This window comes from Gracilinanus agilis, chromosome 3, assembly GCF_016433145.1.
Source record: "Gracilinanus agilis isolate LMUSP501 chromosome 3, AgileGrace, whole genome shotgun sequence".
In the NCBI taxonomy this organism is placed as follows: Eukaryota; Metazoa; Chordata; class Mammalia; order Didelphimorphia; family Didelphidae; genus Gracilinanus; species Gracilinanus agilis.
This window is the reverse complement of record NC_058132.1, coordinates 450,047,492-450,067,442: the sequence shown is the minus strand read 5'-3', so window position 1 is coordinate 450,067,442 and position 19,951 is coordinate 450,047,492. Positions and strand designations below refer to the sequence as shown.

Genomic DNA, 19,951 nt, shown 5'->3' with positions numbered 1-19,951 from the left:
TCTCCATGGGCATTTGACAATAATATACTGCTAGCTACAGCCCTTAACCCTGTTTCCTATTAACAATGCTCTAATAATATTATAATAAATGGAGGCTTACATAGAAAAAACAGACCTAAAATCTAATATTCTTCTGATGTTCACAAATTGCATGCATCCAAGGCCCTTTTAGGAAAGAATACAATTTTAGAAATCAAAAGAGCAACTGATATCAGAGTCTTTGGTCAATGGTTACAGAGTAACAATGTTCAATTATTCATGTTAAAAGCTACTACTATATGATTTCAGATGACATTTTTGGGATAATATATATGATCTATATTTTTCACTTGAACAAAATTCAATGGAATAGACTGCAAATTTACTATACTAGCTGCCTCTTTCTTCCTCACCAAGCTAATAATTTGTAAACATTAGTATACCACTAGACATGTGTAATATAAATTTCCATTCCTTCTTCAGTCTTCTTTCACAATATCCTACAATTCATGCATTTATATAAGTTAAATTAGTCATCATAGGAGAAAACATCTTAAATATTTTTCTTGTTTTTTTATTTTGTTTTTTTTTTACAGCAAAAGGGAAATTAAAATGAAGAAGAAAGACAGTACAAAAGTATGGCCATTAAAGTATGATCAGCTTCTCCACATAGAGGACCATGATTTTGCAATGAGGCCTGGTTTTGGAGGTGAGCAAAATCTTTGGGACAGCACTATATGTGAAAGTCAATTTCCTCCTCAAGCTTTCCTCAGTGTGGCAATGGGGCAAAAGGAAATGGAAAGTTGGAGCAAGAATACAAAATGAAAAACTGGCCAAGAAGCAGATTTTATCTTATAGTTATTCACATTTTATCATAACTCACATTTGTAGGACACTGTAGAGCTTATCAAGAATTTTTCCCACAACAATCCTAGAGGAACACAGTACAAGCATTATTATTCCATTTTACAGAGAAGAAAACAGAGGTCCCATAACAGTTAAAATTAAGACAGACTGAGGCACAAAGTTCCAAGAAAAGTCAATTTATTAATAAAATTTGAATTTACCAATTAATAGGATCTCAGTTTCCTGAGAAAAATTAAGACCCCAAATGAGATGAAGAGCCCTCTTTTATAGCTTTGGAGAGTACAGAAAATAGGATGGCTAGCATCCATCATAAATGGAAGAAAATATGATTGGATGGAAATTAGGAATGAAGGCTAACAACAAAACCCTTCATACAACAATCCCTTTCTTTCCTCTTGTGACTAAGAAATGTTCATTATTCAAGTTCAAAAGCACCTGCAAGAACAGAGATAGCAAATCAGACTTCTATGAATGACAAACCAAAACTCCTTGAAAGATAGACTGGTAGTATAGAGACACTAGACCAGATTACCGTGGGGTCTACCTACTTTCTTCAAGGGTAACAGATTTCCTTGGCACAAGAGACAACAATGATTAACAAGAGAACTGGATTTCTAAACTCAACTCATTACATGCCAGCTGAATTTCTTAAGTAACTTCAGTGACAACTGTGACTTGGGCAGTTACTGGACAAAATCAATTAACTTTAAGTAAGATCAATTGAAAAAAGACAGAATCAATCTGATTATTTCAGTACCAAGGATTTGTCTTGCTTAATTCCACCTTAAATTGAAAATATAAAATCTCATCCTTCCACTATATATTTGCCTCATTGCTCCTCAATGTGAAATTACAGTATAATATAGAAATAGCGATGGGTACAAAATGACATTAATAAGATTTTTTACAATATGCTAATGTCATACTTTTCGCCTTGTTTTGTCATGCAAATAATCCTGCATTCTCAAAAATATATTAGCAGAGTATGAGCTCCAACAGGTCCTACCATGCTGGAAAAGCTTTGAATACAGATCTGCTTGTGGCTTGTAGCAGCATTTTTTGTGTACAGCCAAAATCCTGCTTGGGAGAACTATGCACATTCTAAACATAGTGCTAAGCGTTTTACAAATATTATCTCATGTAATCCTCCCAACAACAATGTGACATAGGTGCTTTTTATCATCCCCATTATTATCTCCATTTTATAATTGAGAAAACCGAAGCAGAAAGAGGTTAATTGACTTGCCCAGGGTCATTCACCACCAAAGGTCTGAGACTGGATTTGAAATAAGATCTTCCTAACTGGAGGTTCAAAATTCTCTATCCACTGCTGTGCCTAGCTGCTTCTAATGCAAGTTATTATGCAAATCACTGGGGACTGGAATTTGCATCAGTAGCACCTACACCAATGAATTCACAAATCCTAGAAGTAAGTAAATATAAATAGTTGAACTTTGTTACTAGTGCTATCATTTATATACGATTATTTGTCAAATGCTGTTTCTGTCTCTGGAAGGTGTTTTGGTTGTTTTTGTTTTTCTCCCTCTGGCAGTCTGATGAGACCTATATACACTTCAAAATAATGTCTTTAAATGTATTAGCAACACATGGGATTACAAAAGAAACTAATTATGTTGAAATAATTATCAAAATATTTTGAAAACAAGTTCAGAGTCCTCAGCTTAAGACTCCCTATTTTAATTCAAGATATCTCACTATTTGCAATTTCATATAGAATCCTCTTTTTTTTCATTCTGCGCTGTGTATGCAAATGCTACTTTTTTGATGTTTTAGTACAGATTTTTTTAAAAGGCCCTCCTATTTAGGATGGCTGAGAGCTAAATCCTGGCTAAAGACTCAGAAATGGAATACATGACTTCTTAAAGTCCCTTCTCTCTCTCTCTCTCTCTCTCTCTCTCTCTCTCTGTTTCTTCAGTAACAAACATGATCGCATATTGAGAGGGAAATATGATTGATTTTTTTTTTACAGTAGCACAATGAAAACAGAGAACTAGACGGTAAATAAATCCAGATTCTCCAGTTCATTTTTCAGGCTCCCTGAAAGATGGAGGGAGGAGGGAAGAAGGGACTCATCATATTTGCTCCTGCTCCACTCACATTCCCAAACTTCCTGCTCTGTTAACTGCTATTTTAATATTGTTTGGAAACATGAGTTTAAGGGAAAGGGTTTTTCCTGTAATTAAACAAGCCCAGCTGCATCCGTAATCATGGGGCCTGGGGGAAAGAGGAAGCTTATAACTTTTCAGTAAAGCTGTTGTCATGGTTACAGTTTTGGGCCAGTAAAAGACAATGGGCAGATGGGCACAATATAGGATGCATTTGCTCTTATGCTTTCTCATATAATCCAGTCAATGTAGTTCAATGGAAAGAATGCTAGGTTTGTAATCAAAGGAACCTGAGTTGGAATTCTGGACCAGCTTCAGTGACATTGAAGAAGTCACTTGACCTCCTAGGGGCCTCAATTTCCTCATCTGTAAAATGGGGAGGCTGGACTAGATGACCTCTCAGGTTCTTTCAAACTCTAAATCTATAATCCTAAATCCAGGACTTGGTGGGCATGATGAAAAGTATGACTGCGATTATTAAATTGCACTTAACATTTTTTCCAAATGCCACATGGGTCCCAGATTCTCAGCTTTATTTTATTAGCTGTGCAAAATTAGACCATAACTAGGCAGAAGGGTTTTTTTTTGGTATATATTGGTTTGGTTTGGTTTATTTTGGTTCAGTTTGGAAGTTGCATTCCTTTTTTTCTATTCTGGAGCCCTGATGCAGTCTTATTTCAAGATTCCAGAACCTTTTAAATTGATCAATGAACAGAAATTGTAAAGAAGCATATTTTTCTGCTTTCTTCCAAGGGACAGCCAAGGTAGTATGATTATAATGTCTTGGACTTTAAGTCAAGGAAAACCTGAGTTTGAATGGCCTGAGTACTACTCTCTGTGTGACCTAGTACAAGTCAGTTAATTTCTGTCTGCTTCAGTTCCCTCAATGAAAAATGGGAATAATAATAGCACCTACTTCCCAGGGTTAAGATAACATGAAACAATATTTACAAAGTACCTGGCACGTAGTAGGTATTTAATAAACGTCGATTAAAATGTAAATTTTTTTTCATTCCCACCATAGAGAGATCTCAAACTGGAAAGGGTTTTCTCAAGAGATAGCGGGGTTTGCCCTGCTGTCTTCAGACTAAGGTAGTTTTATAAATGGGACTCTTATTCAAGTATGAGCTTGACTAGACAGCCTCAGAAGTCCCTCCCAATTCAGAGCTTTTATGAGGTGCTATAGAAATATAAGGATCATAACATTAGAGCTAGAAGACAATTTAATGGTCATTTTTCCATCTACCTCCTACTCCTCATTTTTATAGAGAAGGAAATCAAGTGTTAGAGAAATTAAATGACTGAAAAATCAAAACTATCAAATCAGAGCCAGGATTCAATCTCAGATCCACTGACTTTCAATCCCTTTTCATTACATTATGCTGCCTCTCTGAGTTGTTCTGTTCTTCAATGGTATCCAACTTTTTATGGCCCCATTTAGTTTGCTATATCCTTCTCCAGTTCATTTTACAGATCAGAGAACCAAGGCAAATAGGGTTAAGTGAGTAAGTGTCTAAAGTCAGATTTGAACTCAGGAAGGTGAGTCTTCCTGATTCCAACCCAGGCATTCTATCCTCTGTAGCACCTAACTGCTCTAAATTTTAGGTGGAATCTTTTTTTTTTTTTTGAGGCTAGGTCACTCAGGTTAAAAGTGCAGCATCCATTCAGTGGAATGATCAGACTGGGGCTGTATCAGAAATGTGCTAGAGCCAGTTAGTACAACTTAGAGCTGATTATTAAATTTCAATGTGAGTATTTACATGTTAGACATCAACAAACACTACAAATCAGGGTATGATTGATTGTCTTGTTGATTGTCTAGACTCAAGAAAGTGATGAAGAGAACTTTAATAATGCAGACTAAATTCAAATGCACTATTTGTACTCTTTTTTTCTTTCTAGAAAGCCAGTCATTTCATATTTAATAGAACATCACTGGAATCAACTCTCTATAGGTACCCTAGTGGCCCTCTGATCCCAAGGGCTCACCATATTGCTGCCAGACTGCGTGAGGACACACCTGAACACTTAAGCCCACCAGAGCTCAAAACTCTCAAACTCAAGCAAGCTTCAAGTCCAGTATCCCATGCCTACACATACACACATACAGACACACAAACACAGACACACACACACACACACAGACACACACAGGAACAGACACACATGCAGACATACACACACAGACACACAGACACAGACACACACAGACACACAGACACAGACACACACACACATAGACGCACACAGACACACAGACACACACACACACACACACACACACACACACACACACACACACACACACACACACACACACACCTTTTATAGAAGAACCACATTGCCAAAGAATCGTTCAGGACCTGACTCTGCAATTAAGTCTCTATTGATCCCCTCAAGACTCCCCTGAAATTCCTTTTCTCTTAGTGTGAGCTTCTTTGAGATCAGAGACTGTTTTGAAGTTCTGTTCGTTTGCTTTTGCTTTCTTAGTATCTCCAGAGCTTAGCACTCTGCCAAGACTTCATATGTTCATTGACTGATAGAAAGCACTGAGAACAAGATAGAAACCTCAGCTGTGGTCCTTCTTGACCACCAGAGGGCTCTCATCCCATGAGCAATAATAAGAGAGGAAACAAACAGAACAGATGCTTTCCTGAAGCCTACTCTTTCTTCAGTGAGTTTTCTGTACAATTAAATTATAGAGAAGTTCCAAAGTGGCTACCTTACTGCCTTGATCAGGTTAGTTTCTTTATTTAAATTTACCTGTTTAAAAATCCTCGAGGAAAGAGCTCAAATATGACAAGGAATAATAACATTGACATTCATATAATTTTTCTATACATTATCTCATTTGAGTTTTATAAACAACCTCTAAGGTTGATATTAGAGGTCTTATCCTCAAATTACAGATGGGGAAACTGAATCTATATTTGTGTCTTAAAGAAGATTTTTATTTATCACCATGTTACTAGCTTTATCTAATCTTTACATCCCAGTTTGCCAAATTTGGGAGTTTTTTATTATAAAGATATTTTATTTTACCAACTTCATGTAAGAACAAATTTCCTCATAAGTTTTCCAAAGTTATATGATCCAAATTGTCTTCCTCCCTCCTCTTGAAGCTGGCAAGCAATTTGATCTGGGTTATATATGTATTATTATGCAAAACATATTTCCATAGCAATCATTTTTGTAAGAGGATAATCACATAAAGCTAAAACCCCAAAACAAAAACTCCCTAAATTTGGGAATTTTTAGAAATCTGGATAGAGTGTCAAGCCTGGAGTTAGGAAGAACTGAATTCAAATCCAGTTTCAGATACTTATTATAGTTATATGCCCAGACTAGTCACTTAACTCTGTTTACCTCAGTTTCCTCAGTTATAAAATGAGCTAGAGAAGGACATGGCAAACCACTCTAATATCTTTGCCAAGAAAACCCCAAATGCAGTCATGAAGTCAGACACAACTGAAAAAACAACTCAACAACAACAACAACAACTAAATTATATAGCATCCTGAAGTATATATGTGACTATCTGTGTTTAAATGTTTAAATGTTTAAATTAGTCCAAAATGGCATATCATTCTGGAGCAGAGAAGAAAGTTTTCTTTTAACGAATTGTAGGCTATCCCTTTGTAATGGTCAAATGGCCAGAACAATTCAATAAACACAGTCCTAAGACCTGTGATCTCAGTAAACAATATTTAAAGAGAGCCCTGAATTTACAATCAGAACTCAGTTTGAATTGTGACTGATACTACCTTTGTGATCTTGAGCAAGACACAAACTCTTTGGACCCTAATTTCCTAATATATAAAAAAAGGGTTGTTTGGTATATAAACTGGATTTTGAGTAAGAGAAACTAAGATTAAATTTCTTACTTAACAACTGGTGTTTCCATAGGCAAGATACTTTACTCCTTTGGGTTTCAGTTTCCTCAATTGTAAAAATGAAGAGATTTAACTAGATAATTTCTATGATTTGTTCCAGCTCTAAATATGCTACTACAAAAGAGTTATATACTAAATGACCTTCCAAAGTTAATTACTGCTGGTAAATGATTTAAAACAGGCTGGGGAGCTGGAAAGAAGAGGAAAGAGAAAGGAGTCATGAATGAACTATATTTTTATGTTAAATCTGCGTTATTTTCTTTAAACCTTACCTTCTGTTTTAGAAACAATACTAATTATTTGTTTCCAAGGCAGAAAAGAGGTAAGGTCTAGGCAACTGGGGTTAACTAATTTGCCAAGATTCATACAGCTAAGAAGTATCTGAAGTTAAATTTGAACCCAGGACTTCCTGTCTCCAGGTCTGACTCCCTATCCATTGAGCCACCTAGTGGCTCCTTTAATGTGCATTATGAACATTTTTCCATCACTTTCTTTTTTGGTATTTTATTTTCCCCCCAGTTATATGTAAAAACAATTTTTAGCATTCATTTTCTTGAGCTCTAAATTTTCTCCCTTTCTCCCCTACCCTCTCCCTAAGACAGTAAGTAATCTGATATAGATTTTACATGTGCAATCATGTAAAACATTTTTCTATCTTAGTTCTTTTGTGGAAGAAAATCTGAACAGAAAAAAAATGAAGAAAGTGAAATACAGTATACTTTGGTCTGCATGCAGACTCCATCAATTCATCGTGAGTCCTTGGGGATTGCCTTGGATCACTGTATTGCTAAAAATAGCACTTATTCACAACTGTTCATCCTACAATATTGCTGTTACTGTGTGTGATGTTCTCTTAGTTCTGCTCACTTCACTCTTCTTCAGTTCATGTAAGTCTTTGCAGGTTTTTCTGAAATGATCCTGCTCATCATTTCCTAAAGCACAATAGTATTTCATTACAATCATATGCCACAACTTCTTCAGCCATTCCCCAATTGATGGGTATCCCATCAATTTCCAATTCTCAAAAAAGATTGCTGCTATAAATATTTTGGTACAAATAGAGACTTTTCCCTTTTTAAAAAATCTCTTTGGGATACAAACCTAATGCTGATATTGCTGTGTCCAAGAATATGTGCAATGTTATAGCCTTCTAAGCATAGTTCCAAATTGCTCTTCAGAATAGTTGAATCAGTTCACAGCTCCAACAACAGTGCATTAGTGTCCCAATTTACCCTCCATTTACCATTTCCCCATTCTGTTATGTTAGCCAATCTGATAGATACCACAAAGCTATTTTAATTTGCATTTTCCAATCAAATATGATTTAGAGCATTTTTTCATATGACATAGTCAGGTTTATCTCCATCCATTTTTTTAAGCTTTACCTTCTGTCTTGGAGTCAATATTATGTATTGGTTCCAAGGCAGAAGAGTGGCAAGGACTAGGCAATGGGGGTAAAGTGACTTGCCCAGGGTCGCATAGCTAAGAAGTGTCTGAGGTCACATTTGAACCTACAACCTTCTCACATTGGGCCTTGCTCTCAATCTACTGAGCCACATAGCTGCCCTCTCCATCACTTTCTTAAACAAAGCAAGCCCTAATTTTTAGCATGCGCCAATTTCTGAACTGTAAATGCTCACATAGAAAATTTAACAATCAGCTCCTTAGTAAAACCCAATTTAAGCACACTCCTGTTTCCAGTTTGAAATATATGATCCTCTGATTGACCTCTAAGGTTTCACGTAATGCTAGATCCAGTGATAATGTGATCTATTGACCTAGTGTTCCCATATAGAAACACTGGGTGCTTTGCTAGCTCTTTCATAGACTAGGAAAACCTCTTCTCTCTCCTCGGACACAAGCAAATCTGGTTCCTGGGAGTAAAAATAATTTACAATGTTTTTTCTCTTCCTTTGTACATTTATCTATATGCATGTATGCATGTACATTCTGCTTTCTTCTTGAGCTAAATGTAATGTAAGCACTTCTCTAGTCTTAATGTGTTTTCCTAATTAGCTTTGACATTAAAACCAGCTGCTCCTGCAGTGGTTTTTACTTTTATAAAGCATTAGAAGATTAATTGACTCATTATGTGGAAACATTAGGATGTAAAATTAGGGGGAGCTTTTTATTTAACTTGGGTTATAAATTGCAACTCGTTTACTTTATTTATGTTTTCCCTATTCTTCGTGTCTGTCATAACTAAGGACTTTTTTTTATTCGAGTCTTATGTATGTGAGATTTATTTCATTTGCTTCTTTTAATTGAAATCAATTACAGCATATGGAGCTTCTGGCAACTGGGTGTCTGCAATTAAAAGTACCAGCTAACACAGGAACTTCTGTGATCCTCCCGCTGCAACTGACCTGGGGAGTTCAGAGCCTCACACTGTACTCCTGACGTTCATTACCTAGCTGTAGGACTTGGTATAAGTTGTTTTTACCTTTCCTTGACTTGGTTTGCTCATTTTTAAGGGGAAACTACTTGCTACTTTACAAGGTTGTGAAGATAGTTCTGGGTTAGGTCAGTCCTGTTATAATTTAGGTTTACTGGTGAAACAAAGTTAACTGTAGATTATTTAACAATTAACAAATCAAAGTCATTTGAGAAGGATATTCAACAAGCATAGGCATTGCAGATTGCTTTGTTCCCCAACTCAGTAAACTAGGTAGGGGAGTTAGAATACTCCTTGCTCCCCATTGCCACTTCCACATTTCCCCTCTGCTATCATCATTGAGCAATCTCTCCTCCTTTGAGATCTGCTCAATCCATATCTACCACCCATTCGAAATTCTGGTAGTTGCTATCCTCATACCTCTAGGACATTTCCCTTATTTCTTCAACAAGTACAATGCCTGGTTCACAAAATTTTTCTCCTCCACTCCTACCCTCATTCTAGGGAATTACAGCACACATATTGAAACTTCCTCAAACACCCTAATCCACGGCTTTGTCATTTCTCACTACCTATTTACTCCTCCATCCATCTCAGCCACACATGAAGATGGTTATACCCTAGATCTCTCCATCACTCACAAATGTGCCACTTCTATGTTCATCAACTCTGAAATTCCCTTATCTGACCACAGTCCAGTAGCATTACAAATCTTCCTCTGCCATGCAACCCCAAGTCCCTTTCTTCATCCACAGCATGACCTCCAGACTCCTGGCTCCTCAGTTCTTTCCCATTACCCCTGAACTAGCTACCCTATTTCCCTTTCCCAAATCAAACTCATCATAAATCAGTTCAACTCTACACTTTCTTCTCTCCACTCACTGTCCACACACAGCACACCTTTGTGTTGCCAAACTCATCATGCCTAACTTCAGCCAACACTGAATGCCTTTGCTCCTACTTGTACTATGGTACAAAGCTGGAAAAAATCATGAAACCAAACTGACTGAATCTACTACAAATGTTGTGTTTCTTAATCTCAACTAGACTTTCACTGCTGCAATCTTTTTATACTTCCCATTATCTCACTCACCAGTCCACCCACAACAGTAGCTCTTCCAGCCTTCTTTGTATCTCTTACGGTTTTCCCTGTCCTTACCCTCTCACCTGAAAATTTCACCCTATATTTTACTGGCCATTCACCAAGAGCTCCCTCTCCTAACCTCCTCTTCATGTCTCATCAGTCATATGGCCTTTTGCTACTATCCCTTCCTTCACTTCTGTCTCACATTATGAGGGAGCCCTTTTCCTTACCAAGGAAAATTCATTCTACATGCACAAGTGATTCCATTCTATTCCCTCTTCTCAAGCAGATTATCCCCTCTTTCATCCCCACTACTTCTCTTATCTTCATCTTTCTTTGGCTACCAGCTATTTCCCTACTGCCCATGTCTCCTCCATCCTCAAAAAACCTTCATCTAATCCATTTATCCCTACTATCATCTCATATTTTTTCACCCTTTTGTGATTAAACTTCTTGAGAAAGGTATCTATAATAAGTGCTTCTATTGCCTTTCTTCATTCTTCTTAAATATCTATAATTTCCAATACCATCATTCAACCAAAACCACTCTCTCCAAAATTACTAATAATCTCTTAATTGCCATATGATGGATTTCTCTCAATCTTCATCCTCCTTGATTTTCCTGCAGCCTCTGACATCCTTTTCTTAGGATATTGCTCCTATCTCAGTTTCTTAGGATATTGTTCCTAACTCAGTAAAATGTTTCTACAAAGTTAAAAGGCACAACAAAGTTATAAAATTATTGTTCTGATTCTCCGAAGTGTATAGAAAGTAGTTAGTCTATATTAATTGGTCTATATAAAAGAAAGGCACAGTGGTGTAGTAGAAAGGGCATTAACTTTTGATTGTGAAGATCTGGGCTTTAATCCAACTCTTACACTAATTAATGCAAGAGTGTGACCTTGGGTACTTCTCATTTCATCTATCTAAATTTTAATTTCATTTGCAAATGAGAGCTGGACTACATATTATATTGAGTTCTATCCTTTCTGAATTCTAGGTATCTATGAAAATTAATCTTAAAGGTTTATGCCACTACCTGAGTAGGCAAATCACTTAGCTTTTTTCATTCTCAATTTCTTCATTTATCATGTAAAGAGATTGTAGTGACTAGACAACATGATGAATATTTTAGTCACTTAAAGTGCCTCATTTTATTGGGGTACTTTCACAATAGACCAGGTTGATCAACGTTATGGAAGCAATATTACAGAAGAACTGGTTGAAGGATCCAGGATTGTTTAACCAGGAAAAGATGAGACTTAGAAAGAATTATACTTGCTATCTGTCTTAAGATACTAAAAGGGATGTGCAAGCAGATGGCTCTATGGATTGAGAGCAAGGCCTGGAGATGAGAGGTCCTGGGTTCAAATGTGATCTCAGATACTTCCTAGCAGCTGTATGACCCTGGGCAAGTCATTTAACACTCATTGCCTAGTCCTTGCCATTCTTCTGCCTTGGAAACAATGCACAGTACTGATTCTAAGATGGAAGATAAAGGTCTTAATTTTTTAAATATACTAGAAAGGGAATTAGATTTATTTTGGATATCTCCTGAGGGTCAATATGTGGAAATTTTGGGAGGGGGATTATTTTTGTTCATTGTAAGGAAGAAATTCCTAACAATTGGGAATGTGGGTATGAGCTATTTCATTAGGTAGTAAGTTCCCCACAAATAAGATTGTTCAAATAGAAAAAAAAAATTGGGATGTAGAAGGCAGAATTCCTGTTCTTCTATGAATTGAAGATAGTATTTGAAATCCTTTTCAATGCCGAAATCCTGCATTTTTTTCTTTCTCTTTCTTTTATAGAGCTTTTGAAGATTTGTAGATATTTGAAGGAGGGAATTTAATTTTAATTAACATTTAAATGAGATAATTAGATCCATTATTTAAATATATTAATTTAATACTCAATACCTAAGTTTCTGTTGAATTATATCTAGATTATTCATTAGTTACGAGGATATGAAATCCATGTTCAGATACTGGTTGGAAGACAGAATCTCTCAGATTGATTCCACTTCTATGATTCCATGATTCTTTTTGACTAGATCTTCCCTGAGGTTTCTTATATTCAGTCATAACTAAGATGAATGGTTAAACAAGATAATAATAAATAAATAGGAATTCTGATGTCTGAGGAAAAACCTAGTAAAACTCCCCTCTCCTTGATTCATGAATTGGCTATATGAATTGCTCATGTCACATGAACCAGAAGAGTGAATCTCACCAGGTTTATCAGGTAGATCCTTGGAATCTGCATATCTGAATTCTAACAACTGGGAGAATGGGTCAGCTCAGTTTGTCTCCCAAATTCCCAGCTCCCTGAATTCTTTCATGTGCTGGACACATTCAATCCCTTTCCATGTTCTCCAGATCCCTTTCTAGTTTGCTATGGTAATACTCATCCCAAGGTTTGTCTCCCAAAGTTGGGGGGGTCAAGGTGCAGAGAGACTGCTAGTTCAGCAAGCAAAAACAACTCCCAAAGCTACTCCTAGCAGAAGTCCTGGCTTTCATTTTATCTAAAGAGAGCAGAGTCCCTTAACTTAAGTCTCTTTGAAGCTATTCTGGGAGTTTTCCTCTTGTTCTCTTTGGGGAAGAGCTTGGATATGCAGATGACAGGTGGCTGAAAGGAATGGATTTTTTTTTTTCTGGCGGGTTAGAACAAAAGGAAATCTTGCTTCTTCTGACTGGCTGGGAGCCTCCAGCAAAAAGTACTATGAATTGAAAGTGACTTTCACACACCCAGAGGAGTCTTGCCTGGATGATTAGAAAGCTGAACTCAAAACTTTGAGAGGAGTAGGTTCAAGTCCCTCCACTAATGCAGGTTTTGATTTTATGATGCCAGGGGAAAGTCACTTAGTGCCCTTGGGCTAGCTAGTTCTCTAAGAGTAAGTTGTTAAGAAGGTGGTGTCCTGCATAGGCTGAAAGTTTCCTCTCCTGAGACTTCCTGGTGCACAGATCTCCTTCATAATCCTCCCTTATCCCATTTGTACCTCTCCTCTTCCCACCCCAATAACCCTACCAAAGCATGATTTATAAGATGAATAGGGACTCTAGCTTTCTGAGCAGAATCTTTAGAATTCAACATAAATCTAATTTGAGATGGTCATTTAGGAATTTTCGAAGTAGTCTACCTTCAAAAGACAGTGAAACTCTGTTGCAAAATGTGAGGATGTAGTGCTTTTCTACATATATGTGGAAATGTTCCTTAAACTGTCCTGCTGTCAGTAAGAAACTGCTACTACAAAATTAGGGAAATGTGGGGAAATGTTTTTACATTTACTCAGGGTCTAGCTGGAGTAGGAACCCCACCCATGTTTGAAAAGTGGTTTAGAAAACAACGGAACAATGCTACTGATGGTTGGAGTGTTGCATACTTAATGCCAGTAGCTAACTAGCCTGAAATATCTGTCAAATGCTTGATAAGCGCTGGATCACTCTATTTTTTTTTTAATTCATTCAAGGCAAAGGGTGAGTTTTTACTCCAAGTCACTATTACCCCATCCTTAGAGTAAGGACTTGGTCCCTTTCTGGCTGGGGATTTAGGAAACCAATTGGCAGGAAGCAGAGAAGCCTAGAGAAGGAAGGATTAAGGCTGTGGGGGAGGAGGAAGGATGTGGGGGAGGAAGAAAGGGCAGGACCGGGAGGAAGGATTATTGACAGGAACAGCAGAGTGGTTCAGAGAAGGAAACTGGATTTGGAGTGGGAAGACCTAGGGTCAAATCCTGTCTTGCACTGCTTCTACCTTAATGACCCCTAGCAAGTCAATAGCCATTCTAAGTTCCTGTTTCTTCATCTACAAAATGAGGGAGTTGGATTATACTAACTACCTTCTATGGTCTCTTCCAACTCTAATCCTATTAGTAGGTTTTCCCCTCCCTTACCTGAAGACCTATAAAGAGAGGATGGATCATCTATTACTTCCAACAAGTGGGACAGTAAGACTGGTACTGTAATATCTCAGCAGTCGGTTTGGAAGCAGGCTAAGCCTGGGAAAAGGGACAGCATAGGGCAGAAGAGGGACCTCAAGGCAAACCTTCCTGGTCCAAGTTAGTGTCCTAGAACTAGCTGTCCACAGCCCTCTTGAAGGTTTTACTTATAGTTCTAAAATTCCACAATTCTGCATTTCACTATTTTTGTGCCTCAGGATCCTGTCTATTCTTTACAAGACTATTGGAGTATTGCATAAGTGATTTGCATTCAAGCATGGAATCTCAAGGGTACAGGATTGAGGAGAAGACAATAGCCATAATAATAATAATAATAATAATAATAATAACTTGCATTTTAGGATAGCATTTTAACTTAGCACTGTAAAGTTACCAAATCATTTTACATATTGTGTCTTTTAATCCTTAAAGTTGTGATTATTATCCCCATTTTATAAATGAGTAAACTGAGGCAAACAGAGGTTAAGTGGATGCAGGGTCACATAGCTAGTAAATGTATGAAACTGGATACGAACTCAGATCTTTCTGACTCCAAATCCCATGCTCTTATCTACATAGAAACTATCTACATAGCTTCATGGTTTACCATGAGTATAATGGGATGCTTCTCCAACTGAACTTTCTGATTCTTGGGAAATAAAAAATATAATCTAAGATTATTCTAACATTCTATTCCAAAAAGTCAATCCTACAATTTCAACTACTCTGTTAATATTCTAGACTTCCAAGGCTTTCAATCACCCCCTTGTGAATGAACAAAAGAAAAAAAAAAGCAAAATTATAAGCAAACTATAAACAAAGTCCTGGGATTTGAATGAACAACCCAGTCCCTGCTCTCCAGAAGCTCACATTCCACCAGAGACCACACATAAAACAAAGTTCAGCTACAGTGCAGAAGAAAGTCCCAAAAGTCCTAAGGTTTCAAAAATGGGGTTAATAGCAAGACCCAGATTCCCTCACATTGCATCAGTATATTAGAATGATGCTAAGGGACTGTAGGGAATAGAAGCATGCAGATGATAAGGCCTTAGAGGACATTAGGAGTCAGTGGCAGGGCAAATGTTAAGGTCTAGCCGGTCTCCACATCTCACAGGAAGGAACAGAGATAGTGACTCCAACCTCATCCAAATTATGTGAGTAGTCAAGCAAGCTGGACAAATTCTGTGCAGTCTGGGCTGGAGGAGCATCACTGCATCTTTCTTCTGCCTAGTCAACCAAGATAGGTTCTGGAATAGCCCAGAAACAAGGGAAGGGGACAAAAGGGAAACAACATTTACTAAGATCCCTGCCACATATGCTTGGTCAGGAGAATTTTTTGTACTCTACAAGACAATCAAACGATGTTTCAGTCTTCTTTGGTCCAGGAAACTAAGGTTCTGCCATTGTCAAAGCTTCCTAGTTACATAAGTACAAAAACTCAATGCAGAATGATGAGCAGGATGATTTCAGAAAGAGCTGGAAAGACCTACATGAACTGATGCAGAGTGAAATAAGAAGAACCAGGAGAACATCATACACAGTAACAGCAATATTTCATGATGATCAACTTTGAAAAATTTAGCTATTCTTAGCAATATAATGATTTAGACCAATTCTGAAGGAATTATGTGCTATCCACCTCCAGAATATAGATCAAAGTATGAGATTTTTTTACTTTAGCTTATTTTTATTTTTATTTGGGGGAATCTGGTTTTATTTGGGTATTCTTTTATGACAATGACTTTTATGGAAGTATGTTTTGCAGAATAATATGTGTGTAATCCAGATCAAATTGCTTACCACCTCTGGGAGGGAGAAGGAAAGGGAGGAATGGAGGTAGGGAGAGAGGCAATTTGGATCTCATAATTGTGGAAATTATATTGAAAAGTTATTACGTGTAACTGGGATTTTTTAAAGAGGAAACTGAGACCCAGATAGATTAAGGAATTTGTTCACTCTCACACCTTTAGTAAGTAGGAGAATCAGTACTGATCTTCTGACTCCAAATCTATACAGCTCTTTATATCATGTTGAGTAAATTCATAGTAATGAAACTGATCTCAAGCTTTGAAAGGAGAGGTAAAATGAATCTCAGGGACTTCCCGGCTCCCATTTATAAGGGATAATCCTACATTTCTTTCCACATTGGTAATAGTCAAGTTCTTTGATTACAGAAGGGTTAGTCAGGTTTCTTTACAATGAATGAAACCCAGTATCTCAATTGGAGAATCTCAAATTCAACAAAGCCAAAATGCAACTTTTTTTATCTTTTTCTCAAAACCCTTCATTGTTGTTCAGTCATTTTAGTTGTATCCAATTCATTGTGACTCCATTTGAGGGATTTCTTAGCAAAGAAAATAGAATGAATTGCCATTTCCTTCTCCAGCTCATTTTACAGATGAGGAAAATGAGATAAACAGATTTAAATGACTTGCCCAAGTTCACACAACTAATAAGTGTCTGACTCCAAATTTGAACTCAGACAGATAAGTCTTCCTGACATCAGTCTATCATTGTGCCACTTAGATGCCACTGCTCCTAATTTCTCTGTTTCCATCGCAGATATCACTATCCTTTTCAGTTGCTCCAGTTAATTACCTTGGATCTCTCCTCTTTACCCTCCTTTTCCTGCATATTCATTCTACATCTACAATATCTGTTGAATCTGAATCTTCTTTCCATCTATGCTAGAACTTTCAGATATTCTTCCTCTCTTTCCTGAACTATTGCAATATTCTCCTATTTTGTTTCCCAGACTCTAGTGTCTACCTTCACCAATCCATTCCCTCTAAAGCTTCTAAATCTAGATTCATAAAGCAGAAATCTGAATATATCACTCCACCACTCCAATGGCTCTCTCTTACATCTAAGATGAATTACAAATATCTCTTTTTAGTATTTAAAGCCCTCTCAGATTGAGCTCCAGTCTCCCTTTCCAACCTGATTATATACTACTCCATTCTATTGCCTCTACCATGAATAAAATTCCACCTTTGTCCTGTTCCTGACCATGCCTCTCCCTCATAAATTTCTAACTCCTTTCAAGGCTTAGTTCAAGTTCTATCTATTAAATAAGGCCTATCCTACTCTTCCCACTGCTAATGCCACCCTTCTAACCCCACAAATTGTTTTGTATTTACTTTGTGTCTTTTGCATATACTATTCTTTCATTGCATTGCAGGGGCACCAGTACCAGTGGGTATAGATGTACAGATTGAAAGTATTGACAGCATTTCAGAAGTTGACATGGTAAGTATCTTGGCTGATATTAATTCTTTCAGAGAAAAGATAAACAGAATAATACTCAAGTCACTAACATAGAAAACATTAATTTAAAGCATTTTTTACATTCTTACACATATTTTTTAAGGTTGGGCTGCCTTTTACACAATCTTTAATCTTCCTATCCATGAGCTTTCCTTTTTTCCCCCTTAATTCATTGAAAAGAACATAAGATCATAGGACTTGGAACAAGAATTTTAGAAATCCTGTCATACAACTCTCATTTTACAAATGTGAGAATCAAGCCCAGGAAAACAATCTGTCCAAAATTATAAAGGTATTTACTTGGTGCTAATCAAGATGAGCTAGGGTCTCTCAAGGATCTCTGGACTTCCGTGCCTTGTATTTCTGTATTATCACAATCTATTTTCCTAGGTGTACAATTTCAGATGGTTTACAATGATTTCAGTAACATTTTCTGCCAAAGAACAAAACTAGGAGCAATGAAAGAAAGTTATGGGAGATAGATTTCAGCTTGATGTAAAGAATTACCTAACATAGCTTTCCAAAAATTAAACAGGCTTACTCTAAAGATATTGATCTCATCACTAAAACTGTTTAAGCAGAACCTAGATCACTATTTATTAGGGTATATTATAAAATAAAAATTGATACTAAAAGGATAAGAAAGAAAAAATAATATTTAATCCTAGAGTCAAAAAGAAGCCATTGGAATTTATTGTGTAGAGGAGTGACATTGCCCAAAATTCAAGTCAGGAAAATCACTTTGGCAGCTTCGAGGATGGATTGAAGGAGGGAGAGAGAAGGTGGGGTCATAAATTAGGAAACTATTGAAGTAGTCTAGGAAAGGAGTAAAAGCTTGAACAATGATGGCTGTATAAATAGAGACAAAGATGTGAAATGAATTGGACATGTTGTTTGAAGGAGAGCAGAGAATTTTTTTCCAGCTGTTTCAAGTGCCAGGGTTGAGGTGAGAGTATAATTGCTTTCAGGAGCTAAGACCCAGAGGTCAGTGATGGGAGGATGGAGAGTAATGTTGAGCAAGAGTAGGTGAAGACTGATGTAGTTTTGTTGGAGACTGGTCCAAGATGAACTTTTGTGTAGTCTATTGTGTATCATGTATCCCATCTTCCCACATTCCATTTGGTTGATCACACACCCATGAGAAGTAATGCCATGGTCTCCTTTTGATGGCAACTAAAATAGAGTGCTTAGATTTTTAGTTTTCTCTACTACCTTCAATTAATTTGATTAAATTCCTTCACAGCTTTCCATGTCTCATTTGGCACCTCTCAGTCTATGCTTATTAAGGAGTATTCTTGAATTTTAATTTCCTTTTTCTTTCTTTTCCTCATCCAATTCAATTCAATTCACATTTAATAAATTTAAATAAACTATGCACAAAGGCACTATTCTAGATGATAGCAAGACAAAGATAAGTGCTTAGCATAGTGCTGGCCTGAAACGTACAGTGTATGAAGGAAAGGAAAGTATGAAAGATATGTTAGTCAGACTGAAGAGGGTTAGAGTTAAGAGTTTACAATTTGTCTTTTGGGTAATAGGGAATCATGGAAGGTTTTTGAGCATAGGGATCAGGGTCAAACCTATACATTTGGAAGATTATTTGACAGCTTTCTGAAGGATGGACTCAAAGGAGTAGATATGTTAGGATACAGTTAGGATCTGGGCAGGTGGGTGGTTCAGTGGATAAAGAGCCAAACCTGGAGATAGGAAGTTCTGTGTTCAAATGTGACCTCAGATAGTTCTTAGCTGTGTGACCCGGGGCAAGTCACTTAATCCCATTTGTCTAGCTCTTACCTCTCTTCTGCCTTGCAATTGATACTTAGTATTAATCCTAATACTGAAGGTAAGGGTTATGTGTTTTTTTTAAGATACAATTATGATCAACTGAGATAAAATGTGGCAGCACTTAGCATAGTGCCTCACAGCTAGTATTGAGCCCTATATAAATGCTTATTTAGTTTCCTTTTCTCCCCCCAATCACTCACCTGAAGGTGAGAGGAAAAGAGAATTTGAACTAAGGTGGTAACTATGCAAGTAGAGTCAGATGAAAGAAATATTAAGAATTTACTATTGCTAGGACTTGGAAATCCATTGACTATGGAGGGAAGAGGAGAGAGTAGAGAATCAAAGATGACACAGATTTTGAGACTCCACAACTAAAAAGATGTATGATGGTGCTACCAATATGGACCCCCTCCTCTTAGCTTCCATAGACCAAATGGGATGGCTCTCTGGAAGAGGGAATGTCTAGGATTTGATAAAGAGGGGATGAGACCTTGGGTAGCAGGAAGTTTGGGGTACAGAAGGAGGAGCAGAAGGCTGGTGAAGACTACCCAGACCAGGAAACAGTATAAAACCTGCTTAACAGAGTCTAAAACAACCAGGCTTTCTCTGGCTTGGTGAGTG

The 19,951-nt window shown here is 37.1% G+C and overlaps 1 protein-coding gene across 1 annotated transcript in view; it reads left to right on the top strand.

The window, feature by feature from the left end:
• Positions 1-582: 582 nt before the first annotated feature.
• GABRR3 (gamma-aminobutyric acid type A receptor subunit rho3) overlaps positions 583-19,951 on the top strand; it is a gene marked incomplete at its 5' end in the record, with an annotated part of 55,782 nt that continues 36,413 nt past the window's right edge. Inside the window, 2 exons of the mRNA XM_044666938.1 lie at positions 583-688; positions 17,460-17,527. Of these exons, the coding sequence (XP_044522873.1) occupies positions 583-688; positions 17,460-17,527 (174 nt within the window). The remainder of the gene's footprint in view (positions 689-17,459; positions 17,528-19,951) is intronic.